This window comes from Heterocephalus glaber, unplaced genomic scaffold (genome assembly GCF_053883595.1).
Source record: "Heterocephalus glaber isolate CG9 unplaced genomic scaffold, H.glaber_assembly_v1.0 deba00001523, whole genome shotgun sequence".
Classification (NCBI taxonomy): domain Eukaryota; kingdom Metazoa; phylum Chordata; class Mammalia; order Rodentia; family Bathyergidae; genus Heterocephalus; species Heterocephalus glaber.
This window is the reverse complement of record NW_028258327.1, coordinates 478079-491288: the sequence shown is the minus strand read 5'-3', so window position 1 is coordinate 491288 and position 13210 is coordinate 478079. Positions and strand designations below refer to the sequence as shown.

At 41.6% G+C, this 13210-nt stretch overlaps 1 protein-coding gene across 8 annotated transcripts in view; it reads left to right on the top strand.

Moving 5' to 3' along the window:
* The window catches only part of Fndc1 (fibronectin type III domain containing 1), a 123335-nt gene that overhangs the window by 68248 nt on the left and 41877 nt on the right, over nt 1–13210 (top strand). For 7 of the 8 annotated variants that reach the window (XM_087187897.1, XM_087187896.1, XM_021251962.2 and 4 more), the window contains 2 exons: nt 4411–4617; nt 11880–11978. In XM_087187897.1, the coding sequence (XP_087044023.1) occupies nt 4411–4617; nt 11880–11978 (306 nt within the window). The remainder of the gene's footprint in view (nt 1–4410; nt 4618–11879; nt 11979–13210) is intronic. The other variant, XM_021251961.2, reaches the window with a different exon arrangement.

Below are 13210 nucleotides of genomic sequence, written 5' to 3'. Positions count from 1 at the left end.
CCAACTCTGAAACTGCAGCAAAGCCCTACAGACTCCAGGCATTGGCTGAAGGTGCTGTTCTAGTGTTTTTTAGGATGATGTGGTGTGTGCATGTAGCCTTATTGCTCTCTTTGGGTTCTGACTACTTCCAAGTATAGGCAGATGGCTGGGCTATTGGTGAAGCTTGGCAGGTGCTTGTTCTCCATGTAATAGTCATTCCTCAGAGCAGCACGTACACCTGTAAATTTAAGAGGAATTGTTCAATGAGTAGATACTCATGAGCTGGGCGGTATTGATTGCCATTGAGAAACCAGGTCCTTGGAAGTCTGGCTTACACTTCTTGTGTGTAAACACTGTGGTTAGGGATTCCTGGTGCAGCACACCCGATCCTTCACCAGGGGTGTTCAGGAGGTGTAAGGACCTTTCCCCAGCATTGGCACCATGTTCATGCCACAGTATGGCTACTGGTGACACCAACATTGCAACCACCAGGAACATTCAAACAAGTGCTGCAGAGGAAAGAGCTAACACTACAGATGTGACAGCTGAGTTCCATTCTAGCTGGGGCCTGTTCCTGCTTGACTGTGAAATGTTGCCTTTACCTTTCTGAGCCTTACTCTCTTTGGGGCCAGGTGTGGTTACTGGGGTCAGGCATGGTGGTGCATGCCTGTAATTCCAGGGAAGGGCAAACCTTGAGCTCCTAACAGGAGGCTGAGGCAGGAGGATAGCCATGAGTTTAAGGTCAACTTGGGCTACGTAGTAACTTCAAGGCCAGCTTGATACAAAGCAAGACCTGTCTCAAAAAACAAAAACCAAAGCCCAAAGCAAAGCAAAGCAAAACAAACAAACACCAAAAACCCCCCAAAACCAAAAACTAAAAATACACACAGTCATTGGGTTACTGGGAGGATAAATGTTCAAGTGCCTTACGCCTGGTGGATGACACTCCAACAAATTAATTCCAGAAAAAAGGAATGATTTCCCCTTTTCTTGTTTTTGTTAAATAGCTAGGCTTATTTAAACATGGCACAAAAATGTATTTAGTAGATAGTTAAAAGTATTGAGATCATTTGTTAGGAAAATGTGTCATTGAAGAGACTACTTGAAGAGTAACTGCAGACATGAGTCTCATAACCATGGGCTGCACATGAGGAGTCATTGACAGTGGTCCCATAAGATTATACTGCCTTTTGATGTCATAGCCATCTTAGTTGGTGTAAGCATACACTATGAATCCATTCAGAGATGGTTCAGGGGGATTATGAGTCAGAATTTTCCAGGAAAAAGGAGCTCATGGAAGATATAGGCTAATGGATGTTTGGTGTAACTATCTTTACATTGAAGATATCAATCAGATGTGGGCCTGGGCCTGGATCAGGGAACTGAGCCTCAGAGTATGGTCAGCTAAGCAGATGTCCTGTGTCCATTCTAGCTATGGCCAGTTGACCTTTCCTATTCTCTAAAGCCTATGCTTTCCCCTTCTCTGTCCCCACTTTTTTCCTTCTCCTATGCTTGCTGTCCTCTTCCTCCTCTTGCTTGTTCACCAGAGTTGCATAGAAGGCTCAGAATCTTAGCTGGTACTGCTAGAGGTGGGAGACAAGGGTGTGTTTTCACAAGCTCCAGGTGAGTCTGATGTTCACTAACCTTTGAGTACCTTGGTTCTAATGTAAGTGGCTGGATGCCCTCCTGTTCTGCAGCTCAGTGTTCACAGTTCGGTTGGGGATGATGGGGAAGCTGCTTGGCCATCGGATGAACATCAAAGGCTAGTGAGCATGCAGACCTACTCTTTTATTTCATGGGGTCAGGGATAAGGCCATTTCTGTGAAGCTTTGCAGTCAGCACAGTGCACTGTCAGGTTGGTTGGTGAGACAGTCCATTGATTCTTCATTGGTGTAGACCCATACCTTACAGTCTGCTGAAGAATGTAAATGTCCTGCCAGCCATGCCTGGTTCAAGAGAAGGTGGCCAGCAGACAGAGCAGTCAGGCATTCTTTTATGCCAGTGAAGAGCAGGGACTCAGTGTAATTGATCAAGATTTTCTTGAAAATGATAAATGATGCTTTCAATTCATGATGCCAAAAAAGTCATCTGAATGTGGACAGTTTCATCTTTGGAAAGATTTTCAATGTAAATTTTTAGCAATAAGTTATTGTTTGCTCTTACCTTGTTTTTAGTTGCCCTGTGAGCAAAGTCTCAAGGTAAGTTCTGTGACACACTCATACTTCAAAGGGGGCTACCCATGAAGCTAATAAAAGATGCTTTCCATTTTTGTCACAACCAGTGTGTCAGCCAGCTTTCTGTCACTGTAACAAATACTCAAGATAATCAGTGTGTAAAGAAGGTTTATTTTGGCTCACAGCCCATGATTGGGAGAATAAATGCTTTGGGCTTGTGGCAAGGTAGCACATCATGGCTGGAGTGCATGGCAGAGCAAAGTTATTCACCTCATGGCCAGGATGCCAAAGAGAGAAAAAAGAAGAGGCAGAGTCCCATAACCACCTTCTCAGGTGATCTCCCAGTGCCCTAAAGGTCTCTGCAAGGCCCCACCTTTTATAGGTACCACCACCTGCCATGCATCTTTGGGGAATACTTATGATTCAAACTATAGCCACCACAAACACAGCTAATGTGCTTAATATATGCTAAATATGATACCGAGTGATTTGTGTGGATAATATTACAAAAACCATATATGCTATGTACAGTTTTACAAAGAGAGAAACAGAAGCCCAAGAAGAATTCTAAAAGTCACTAGTAAGTAGATTTGATGCAGATTCTGAGTTAAGAGTCTGTATAAACCTGATTTAGAAGCTATCCCATTGAACCAGCATATAATTACAAATGGTCAAAGTTTCATGTTGAATTTCAGATTTTTTTCTTGTTGAAAAGAACAGATTTTACTTCTGTACAAATGTGGAATATTTGCCAATTTGTGAAGTGGTGTGAATCAGGAGAAATATCCTGATGTCTGCTACAATTAGGTGGTCATTGTTTCACCCAGCTCTCCTGGGAAGTGGATGGTGTATAGTAATTGCAGCAGGTATTCTGTTATTGTTCAGCTCTGAGTATAATTTACATGGTTGTGTTGCATGAAGAGCGATTGAAGGAATGTGCCCTGCCACGTTTGAATACACTCAGTGCTGGTAGATATTAGCTTGATTATTCTTGGCAGTGTGACTTCCTGTTTTCAAGATAAAAGATCTACAGAAATATATTAGAAAATTTCAGAAGGCCTTAGTAATGTGATCACATACAGCTTAGAGAAAACACTTAAATAATTTAATTGCAAATAAATTCGAACCATATGTAGAAATTTCTTAATGTGTACATCAGCTTTACAGGAGATTTACCAAATGATATATAAAAGATGTTTGATTATATATATAACCGAGAATATTAAAGCAAGGAAAATCTTAAAATACTTGAAAAAATGTGATCAGCTTTTCCCTAAATCTAAAGATTAGATAGAGAGATGAATGTGTTTAGCAGAGTGGCAGTGTTCTTATGTATTAGCTGGGAGTTTTCCAGCCTAATAAAAGTAGTCAGAATTGATGATGAGGTTAATCAAAGGAAGAAGGCTTGGGAAGTAACTGCTCACACAATTAGAGCAATGCCTGTTACCCTAGCAGCATCCTCAAGTGAGAGTTAGAATATGAATCACTACTGGAAATGGGCAATGTTGTAGTCACATCATCTGTAGCACTTGTTCTCAAACATTTCAGCTCTTACTTGATGTAAAAACAAAACTTAAAAACTATGTAGTAGGCACTAGACCACATTGCTTTGAAGAAGTTAACAATGAGGGTATTTCTTGAGATTAGTCAGTTTAGCAAGAGGATTTTGCAAAACTGATTAATGTAACATGAAGAAAATAGCAAATATTTAGACGAACAGTGATGATGTGTCATGACGGAGTTTGTCTGGAAGGGTAGGACTTACAACTTGGAAGCAAAAATTTAGACCTCAGACAGAAATTAGTTAGTATTTAGCTCTTAATGGTTCATTGTAAAGGCAAGGAAAGCTTCTCTTTTCAACATTGGAATTAATAACTGGAGGACAGTTGTAAATAGCATATAATGGATCTCTGCTGTATTTTTGCTTTGACTTTTGGCTCTTGCTGGAGAATATATAGTTTTGGCCTAAAGGGAGCAAAAGGAAATAGATGAAAAGGGACATTGTAAAGCATCCAAGATTTCTGGCTGGCAGCCTCACTGCATGGTACATTTTCATTTTAAGTTCTTGAGATCTTTTGGTATGCAATGTGTGAGGACCAAGAGGACAGAGAAATGATCTTACTAGGTTTGGTAACCAAAAAAGGTGTTTAAGCTCAGAAGCTAATTGAAGCTTGATGTTTGCAGAGATGTCATATACATGACAATAGATGTTAAATGGTGTACTGTTTAATGGTTCTTATGTCGTGTCATTTTTAAGAAAAGGAAGTGCCCAACAAGCCCTTGCGTGTGCGTGTCCAGTCCTCAGACGACAGGCTGTCCGTTGCGTGGAAGGCACCACGCCTGTCAGGAGCCAAGAGTCCACGCAGATCTCGGGGTTTTCTTCTGGGCTATGGAGAGAGTGGTCGGAAGATGAATTATGTTCCACTAACAAGAGATCAGCGGACACATGAAATTAAAAAGCTAGGTAAGTTTAATATTGATTGGTATACAATGCTTTGGTGATTGTCTTAGTTACTTTTCTTGTTGTTGAGACAAAATACCTGACACCCAAAGTTAAAGGGGAATGGTTTATTGTAGCTAACAGTTTGTAGAGGTTTCAGTCTGTAATCAGCTGGTTCCAAGGCAGTGTGGTATGGCAGGGGAGAATCACAGAGGAGAAACAGTTCATGGCAGGCAGAAGGCAGCAAGGCAGCAAGCAGTGAAGTAACAAAGCAGCAAGTGACAAGCAGAGACCCTCTTTTTGTCTCTTATATCCTATCCAGGCTATCCACCCTTAGGGAAGGTAGCACTCACACCCAGGGTGGAGCAGCCTCAATCCTAGTATCAAACTGAATGAATTTCAGCATCACATCCTTGATCCCAGCATCATACAGCCTAGATATAGTTACCTCTGAAAAGCTTCACCTATGAGCACATGAGGCTTTGGGGGGACATCTAGATACAAGGCATATAATTCCATCCCTGGACCCCCAAAGACTCATGCACATCCCTTTATGCAAAATATGGTCAGTACATCTCCAAGATTTGCAAAGTCCTAACAGTTTTGCTGAAAAGTATTGCTGAAAAGTCCAAGTCTAAAGACTCCACTGAGATTTAAGGCAAACTCTTAGCTGTAAGCCCCTATACAAATGAAAAGAAAGTTAAATACTTCCAACATAAAATGGCACAAAATAAACATTCCCATTCCAAATACGGGGGTAGAATGGACTGGGACAAAGCAAGTCCAAAATCCAGCAGGGCAGGCATTAAGTCCTGTAGTCCCACATCCAGGATCCAAGGCAATCTATGGCAAGATGTGAACTCCAAATGGTTTGTGTGGCTCTGCCCCTAAGGCATTGCTGATGGTTGTAGCCCCCATGGTTTCTCTCTTGGGCCAGCTCTGCTCCTTCCTTTCAGTTTTCCTCAGCCAATCCACATTCCTAGATTCTCCAACCTTCTGAGGTCTCCAGTGCACCTTTGACTTCACACTCACAGCTTCACACACTGCCCTCTCAGGGCCATACTTCGTGGCCTCCCAAGCCTTCTTCTGAAATCTGGGTGGAAATCTCCTGACCCCATAACTCTTCATTCTGTATGCACCTAAAACCACCACTATGTGGATGATGCCAAGGTCCACCACCAGCTGGAGCAGTAGCCAGGCTTCTTTCTCTCTTGGCTGTAGGGGTTAAGTGTCTGGATTGCTAAGCACTCTGAACCCAATCAAATTTTCTAGGCCTCAACCATTCTGGAACATAGTGCTTTGGGGCTCTCTTCTCAAAGCAAATTTTTTTCACCTTTGCAACCTTGAAGCTGCAAAGGCTAGAGTCCTGCTATTTCTTGTGATGTCCTCAGGCCATCTTTTCAATTGTCCTGTTCTTTCTCGGAAACCAAGTTCTCTGCTCTATCTTTGTGGTCCACAGCTTTACTGGATCTTCCTTTTTGGCCAAACTCACAATGTTTTAAATCATTCTTCTGGGCTTTTTGTTCTCAACTGTCAATATAGATCTGGCTAAAAGCCTCAACAGTAGCCATGGTACCACCTCAATATTATACTGTCTTGAAATTTCTTCTGCAAGATTAATTAGCCTACTGCCTTTAGTCTCAGGCATAGTTTCTGGACCTGAGCAAAATATAGACAAATTTTCTGCCAAGACATAACACACATCATCTGGAGTACAACAGCCAATGCAGTCATTCTTCCCAGAAGAAACCTCCAAAGACTGGTCTTTTCTGGCAGTATTTCTATCAACTTTCTGGTTTCCTGAGATCTGACCAGAATTTCCTATCAAGTACAGCTCAAGGAATTCCAGGGATACTTCTTCAACCAGCGTTTCCAAACCTTTCCAAACTCTTCCCACAAGTCAGTTCCAAAGGCTCCTGAACCATATGGCTGGGTACAGTCACATCAATGACTCCACTTCTCTGGTACAAAATTCTGTGTAATTTATTTTTCTAGTTGCTAAGACAAATATATGACACCCAAAGTTAAAGGAGGAAAGGTTTATTTTGGCCCACAGGTTTGTAGAGGTTTCAGTCTATAATCAGCTTGTGCCAAGACAAGGTGTCATGGCAGAGGGGTATTGCAGAGGAGAAACAGTTCATGATAGGCAGAATGCAGCAAAGCATCAAAGTAGCAAGCAGCAAGCAACAAGCAATGGCCCTCTTTCTGTACTTCATATTCCATCCAGGATACCTGCCCTTAGCACTCACACCCAGGGTGGGACACCCTTAATCCTGTCCAAAACTGTGCCAAACCAGTCAGTGGACTAATTTATTAATCACACACCTTTGCTCCCAGCATCATACACTTTAGATCCAGCCACCTCTGAAAAGCCACACCAAAGACTGCATGAGGCTTTGGGGGGACATCTAGACACAGTCCATAACAATGATCTCTGTGAGCATTTCAATATTTAGAAGATCATTCATGACAAAACACTATTTTAGTTGTAATAGTCATTTTCCAGGTATGAAAATTATTTGAAATCATATCCTTGGTTCTGTTTTCCAAGCCCCTGTCATTTAAACTTTTAGTCAGGGTTAGGGCAAGGCTGTCTTCTAAGTTCCTTCCTGATCCAACAGTATTGACTCTTTGAATTGAGCCATCTTCTGCATGAGGGCAGGCTGATGCTTTTCCCATCTCAGCTCCATTTTCATTATTTTGTTCTTTGAAACTTTGTCTGAGAATCCTGTGGGACCATGGACCTTGGGTGTCATGGAGATCAAACATGTGGCAGCTGAGTAAAGCCTGCAAATAGGGCCTGTTCTCTCTTTCTGAACCCCTTGTTGGGTGATAAAAGCACTGGCTGTAGAATGCTGATGGTAGCATTTTCAGGGACCAGGAGACCTTATGTCTCAACTGGGATTGGGTCATGACCTAGCCTGGATCAGGTCCTGACCTTTGCTGGCCATATTTACAGACAGCTCTGGACAATGGACACAGACTAGTGCATTCTTGCACATGGAGATAAGGCCGATGGTTTTCTTTCCCCCTTCCCTTGCCTTTTCTGTCTCCTCATCTCCTTGATAAATTAGAAGAAGGTTGAGTAAGTATGGCTGGGCCCCTTCACATCTCCTCTTTTGGGGAATTTGAATTACTGAGAATCCACAAAGTCTGTCTCATCCTGGGATTCAGGCTTAGAAAGTACCCTTGTCCTGTATCCTCCAACTGGCTTAAAAAAAAACATTAATAAATATTCCAGTCCCACTGCTCACTCAGAGACTCTAGAAAGACTTAGCAGCCTCTCCGCTCACATGAGTTGGGGACCTAGCAGCTTCCTGCATTCGTGATGGTGTTGAGGCTAGAGGTAGAGTTTCCCCCTCCTGTGGGGTGAGGAGGCTGAGGTAGGAAGAAAGTCTGTCTCAAGCAAAGAACAGAGAAGACAGACAGCCACAGGTTCATGGAATTTGAGGGGGGTAGCCACAAAGAAACATGGTGTCCATGACTTGGTGCCTCTTCAGTCCTGAAAGGTAAGATCTTTTATCAGATAGGGTGAGCAGTGTGCAGAAAGTGAGACTGGAGAGATGAGACAGGGGTTGGAAATAGCCCTAGGGAGGGAGGAGGGCAGGCCTCTTTGGCATCTAGTATAATGTGTTATCTTTTGATTTTTGGTATAAATGCCATAAATGGCACTGGACTTGCCATTGTGAGTGATCTAAGAGTTCCCATAACAGGGAGGAAGTCTAACCAGAAAGTTGTCTCACTGTGGGGTGGGGCAGGATGGGGGGTTCTGCTGTGTCCTGGGAAGCCCATCTGTGTTTTATCCCACATGCCACTTTTTTTGGTAGTACTAGGAATTGAATCCAGGGCCTTTGACCTGAACTACATCCTCAACCCATTTTTAATTTTTCAGTTTGAGACAGGGTCTTGCTACATTTCTAAATTGACCAGTATAGGCTTGAATTTGTAGTCCTCCTATCTCAGCTATCCAGACTGCTGAGATTATAGACATGTGCATGCTATAACGCCTGGCTCTCCTGCATAGGACTTTCATTCTGTTTATGACAGAGGTGCCACTGGCCATGTGGTACTGCAGAGAATGGCTACATGTTAAGGGCCTTTAGAAGAGAGTGGACCAGGGTCCTGTTAGCAGGGCCTCCTTTGCTGCAAGGCATTCTTTAAACATTTCTTACTGGGGGTTCTTCTGTCAGGTGCCATCCCGGCAGAGGCAGCAGTGTTGAATCAGTGGTCAAAGGAGGCCCCACAGAGAAGGGGATTGAGTAGAGACCTGCAAATGGAAGACAGAGCAGATGACAGGACCAGGATCCAGGTGGGAGTGGGATACTGATAAAGAATAAGTCAGCTATACCACTTCTTGGTCTATACCTGGAGGAATCAAACTCAGCATACTATAGAGGTACCTGAATACCCTTGTTTATTGCGGCAGTATTACAATAATCAAGTCATGGAATCAGTACTCATAAATAGATAATGGTTAAAGAAATTGTGGTATAGATACACATATTTGACCGTAAAGAAAAATGAAATCATGGCATGTTCATTAATGGATGGAACTAGAGATCATTAAGTGAAGTAAGCCAGACTCAGAGAGAAAAGTATCATATATTTTCTCTTATATTTGAAATCTAGAGAGAAAAAGAGAGAAGTACAACATGAAAGTAGAAGAATAACTATTAGGAAAAGGAAGGAGAAGTCAGAGGAGCGAATAAGGAGGGTAGATGATCACAATTTGACATATGCATGCATGAAAATATTGCAGTGAAGCCCATTATTCTGTATTACTAATATGCACTAATAAAAAAGAATAAGTTTGGAGTCCTTCAAGAAGGTACAGTAAGTCTTTGGAAGATGAAACACTGCGTTTCTGTCACACCCCAAATTGGGGGTTGGAAGTGAGCCATTCATTTATTCTGATGGAGGACATTTTGAAATCACTGGCTTGGGATGCTACTGTCAGCTAGGAAAGTTTATTTCTACCTTTTATTTAATAATCAGAGGACAAAGAGAGAAGCCTGTGCTTGCATTGTCACTTGTTCTTCAGTATAACCCTCTGAGAAGGAGGCAGATTGCTGCCTGGGACCTGCTCTGTCCATGTCTGCAATCTTAAGAGCCTGGTCTTTGGAACCACATAGATCTGACTGTGAGACATCATTGCTCCATGACTTTGTGTGGTCACCTCAGCCCTATGATCCTGTCCTGTGGCACTGAACTCCTCCTATGACATTCTTGGCCCCACGGTAGTTTTAGGGGCTCAGCAAATCAAATTTAGGCATTAAGAACTTTAAGAAATACACTGAAGCATACAGAAACTTTGGGTGTGAGAAATTGCTTATTTCTTGGTGGTTCTTTGAAAATAATGGGACACTGCTTTTCACATGTAGTTATTTATCCATGCTCTTGGATTGGGAATCAAGCAGCAGATTTCTTCTTTGTTCACTTCTGGCATGCTTCCATTGTCAACAGCACAAAGAAATTAGCAGGGCTAACGTGACTCCTCTGTATAGAAGCTGAGTTTGATGCTCTGTAATTCTGAGTGTTACCAACTTGATCTTCCATTTTGTGGAATATACATTTCAGAGATCTTTAGTAGAGTAGCTGTGAGTGCCTTTAGCACAAACAATTCACTTATGTCACAGCATAAACTTTCCTGTTTGTAGAGAGAGCAGGTGGTCCAATATTATGCCCTTCCCTAGAATTTTCTGGTGAGGAGACAGCAGTTCACTTTATGTAAATAGGTCCCTCAGTGTGAGGTCTTTGAACACAGTATCCACTTATTTAACTCAACATGTTTGTAAAGACCAAAGGCCTATTTTCCTACTGCCCTCTGAAGGAAGGGATCCTGTGTTCTCCATTCCCTTTAGGGTCTTAATATCTATCACCTTGTTAATTTACCAAGGTGTTACCTGATGTTACAAATACCCACACTAGAAGTAGTTCAGGTTGCCTCATTTTAATTCTTGAATTGATTAAAGCTGCAGCAGGAAGCTTGGACAGGAGAGCCTTAAGTTAGATATTAACAATGTGAATTCAGGAAAGATCTCGAGTCCTTCTAGGAGTGTGACCTTGGGGGCAAGTCACTCAGTTTTTATGGTTTTGTTTGTATTAGTTAGAGTTATCTAGAGGAACAGAATATATATATATATGGGATTTATTAGGTAGGCTTATATAATCAGAAACAGAAAAGAAATAGTAAAGTTGCAATGGTAAGATCAGAGGCAGAAGAATCCAAAATGGTCATCTGTACACTGGAGAGCCAGAGGATTCACTAGCAGTCAAAAGTTGAAGGGCTGGAAGTTCACTCTAGAGTCACTGGTATGAGTCTGTGTTGGAAGGCTGAAGAGTCTGCAATGGAAGGCTGAAGAAACTGGAGACCAGTATTCAAAGGCAATGAGGCTGACTGACGCTCCACAGGAAAAAAAAAGGAAGCACTTTCTTCTTTCCCTTTTTATTCCATGCAAGCTACAAGCCTATTGGTTGGTGCCATCCACATCTGGGATGGTTCTCTTCCTTAGTTTGCTGCAATGTGTGTCAATCATTGACAGACACACCCAGAATTTACTAATCCGCCTGGTAGTTCTTACTCAAGTTAAGTTGACATATCACAATTAATAATCACCTGTTCTTATTAATTAAATAAGATCAGATTAAGAGATAACCAAGGTTTCACCTGAGCCTCAGCCTCTGTGATTGCATAATGCTTAAGAATACAAGTTTTAGTCGTGCACAGTGGCACATGCCTATAATCCCAGCACTCTGGGAAGCTGAAGCAGGAGAATTGCAAGTTCTAGCCTGGTCTGGACAACCTAGTTGTCTAGGCTTAGCAAGACGCTGTCTCTAAAAGCGGGGGAGGGTATGAAGGCTCTTCAAGAACAGAAAAACTTTTTGGGATACTAACCTATCACATTGGCTCTCCTCCCCTCTCCCTTTCTGAAAGCAAACAGAGTAACTGGTATATTGAAAGTAAAAAGAAATTTGGGAAATTATGTGGTCAAATATGCTATTCTTTTTTTTCTAAAATAATTATTCCTCTTTGATATTGATAAGATAGAAACCCATTTTTTTCCAGAATAATAGGTAAAACCTATTCATTGTTTTCTAACAAAATAGTGTTCTTTTTGAGTTTAGTCCTTACAGTTCTCGGGCTGATCTTTAGTTATACTGGAAGTGGGAATGCCTGTGGAAAGATGGAATGGGAAGGAAGGAGGGATAAGGAACACAGACCATGGAGGCTTATGTGTTCCTGAGAAATCAAGCAGCTGTCTCAGCCCCTGCTCTTTGGTCCCCAGCCTCGGAGTCAGTGTATGTGGTCTCTCTGCAGTCCATGAACTCCCAGGGGCAGAGTCAGCCAGTCTACAGGGCTGCCCTTACGAAACGCAAGATTTCAGGTAAGTTCCAAGGATGACTTGGATGGAACCACAGTCTAGCTTGAATGCCATCTTGCTTCCATATGGTGCTGACTGATGGATTATTTGAATTTTATATGGAGAATAGAGGAAACAAGTGGGCTGAGTTGGTCACTTTTTGGGTGCAAGTGTGCGTCTTTCACATGCAGAGGCTGCAGTGTTCTTGTGATGAAATCCATTTCACTGTGTATTTTGAACAGCTTCACTGTGCACTGGCTTTGCTATGATTGGAGGAGTCAAACATGATTCCACCTAAAAGCACAGTCTGGTTCACCCATAAATTTCTCCTAGTGAGACGTCAACAAAGTGAGAGAATGAAGAGTAGGTGTGAAGAGATTGCATGAGACTGTGCACGCCAATGTTATTTCGGCCAACTTTGCATAAAACTATCATTGAGACAGTGAGAACAAATATAATGATAGTTTGATGATAGCCTGATCATTCTCTACCTACTAAAGGGTCGTCCATTCATGGATATTTTTTATATTACTCATATATTAACAAATTACATAATCTTTTGTGGGCCACGTTTCTTAAGTTTAAAGAGACAGCTGCCAACATACTCATTTCCATGAATTCACAGTGTAAAATGAAACTCATGATGCTTTTTACATAGTGTAAAGAAGTTCCATATATATGATATTTCACTTTTATTATTCATTGATTGCTGCCATAGAAAAAGCCCTTCTATCACTTTTCTAATAGGCTAATATTTCTTCCTTCTACTTTTGAAACATGGTGTCTTAAAAGTGAGAACAAAACAAAAACCCAGAGACTAAAAAGCAAGATTGGAGATCTCTTGTGAATCTTAATTTGTTGGAGATTAACCTAAGACTATAGCTTTATGGCTACGATGCATTCTATTGATGACAAAGATATATCTCTGTACAAAATAGGCAAATGGAATTCTGTTTTATATCTGCATATAAATTTTAATTTCCCTTGCAGTCATATAGTCTAAAATGTGAATCCAATGTGATTCTTACAGTTGTTTGAAGCAGAATTTTCAGTTCATGCCATGATCATCAAGGAAGTGTAAATTAAGCTTTTTTTCCCCTAAACCTTTGCTTCTTCTGAAATTTTTATGATTTTCTAGACACTTACAGAGTACACTGAGCAGACACTGACTTGTTTGGAGCATCTTCCACCAAGGGGAAGTGTCTGCTTTGTACTTTTGTTGGTGGTTGGGTTGGCAGCTTGTGAAAGGGATTGCT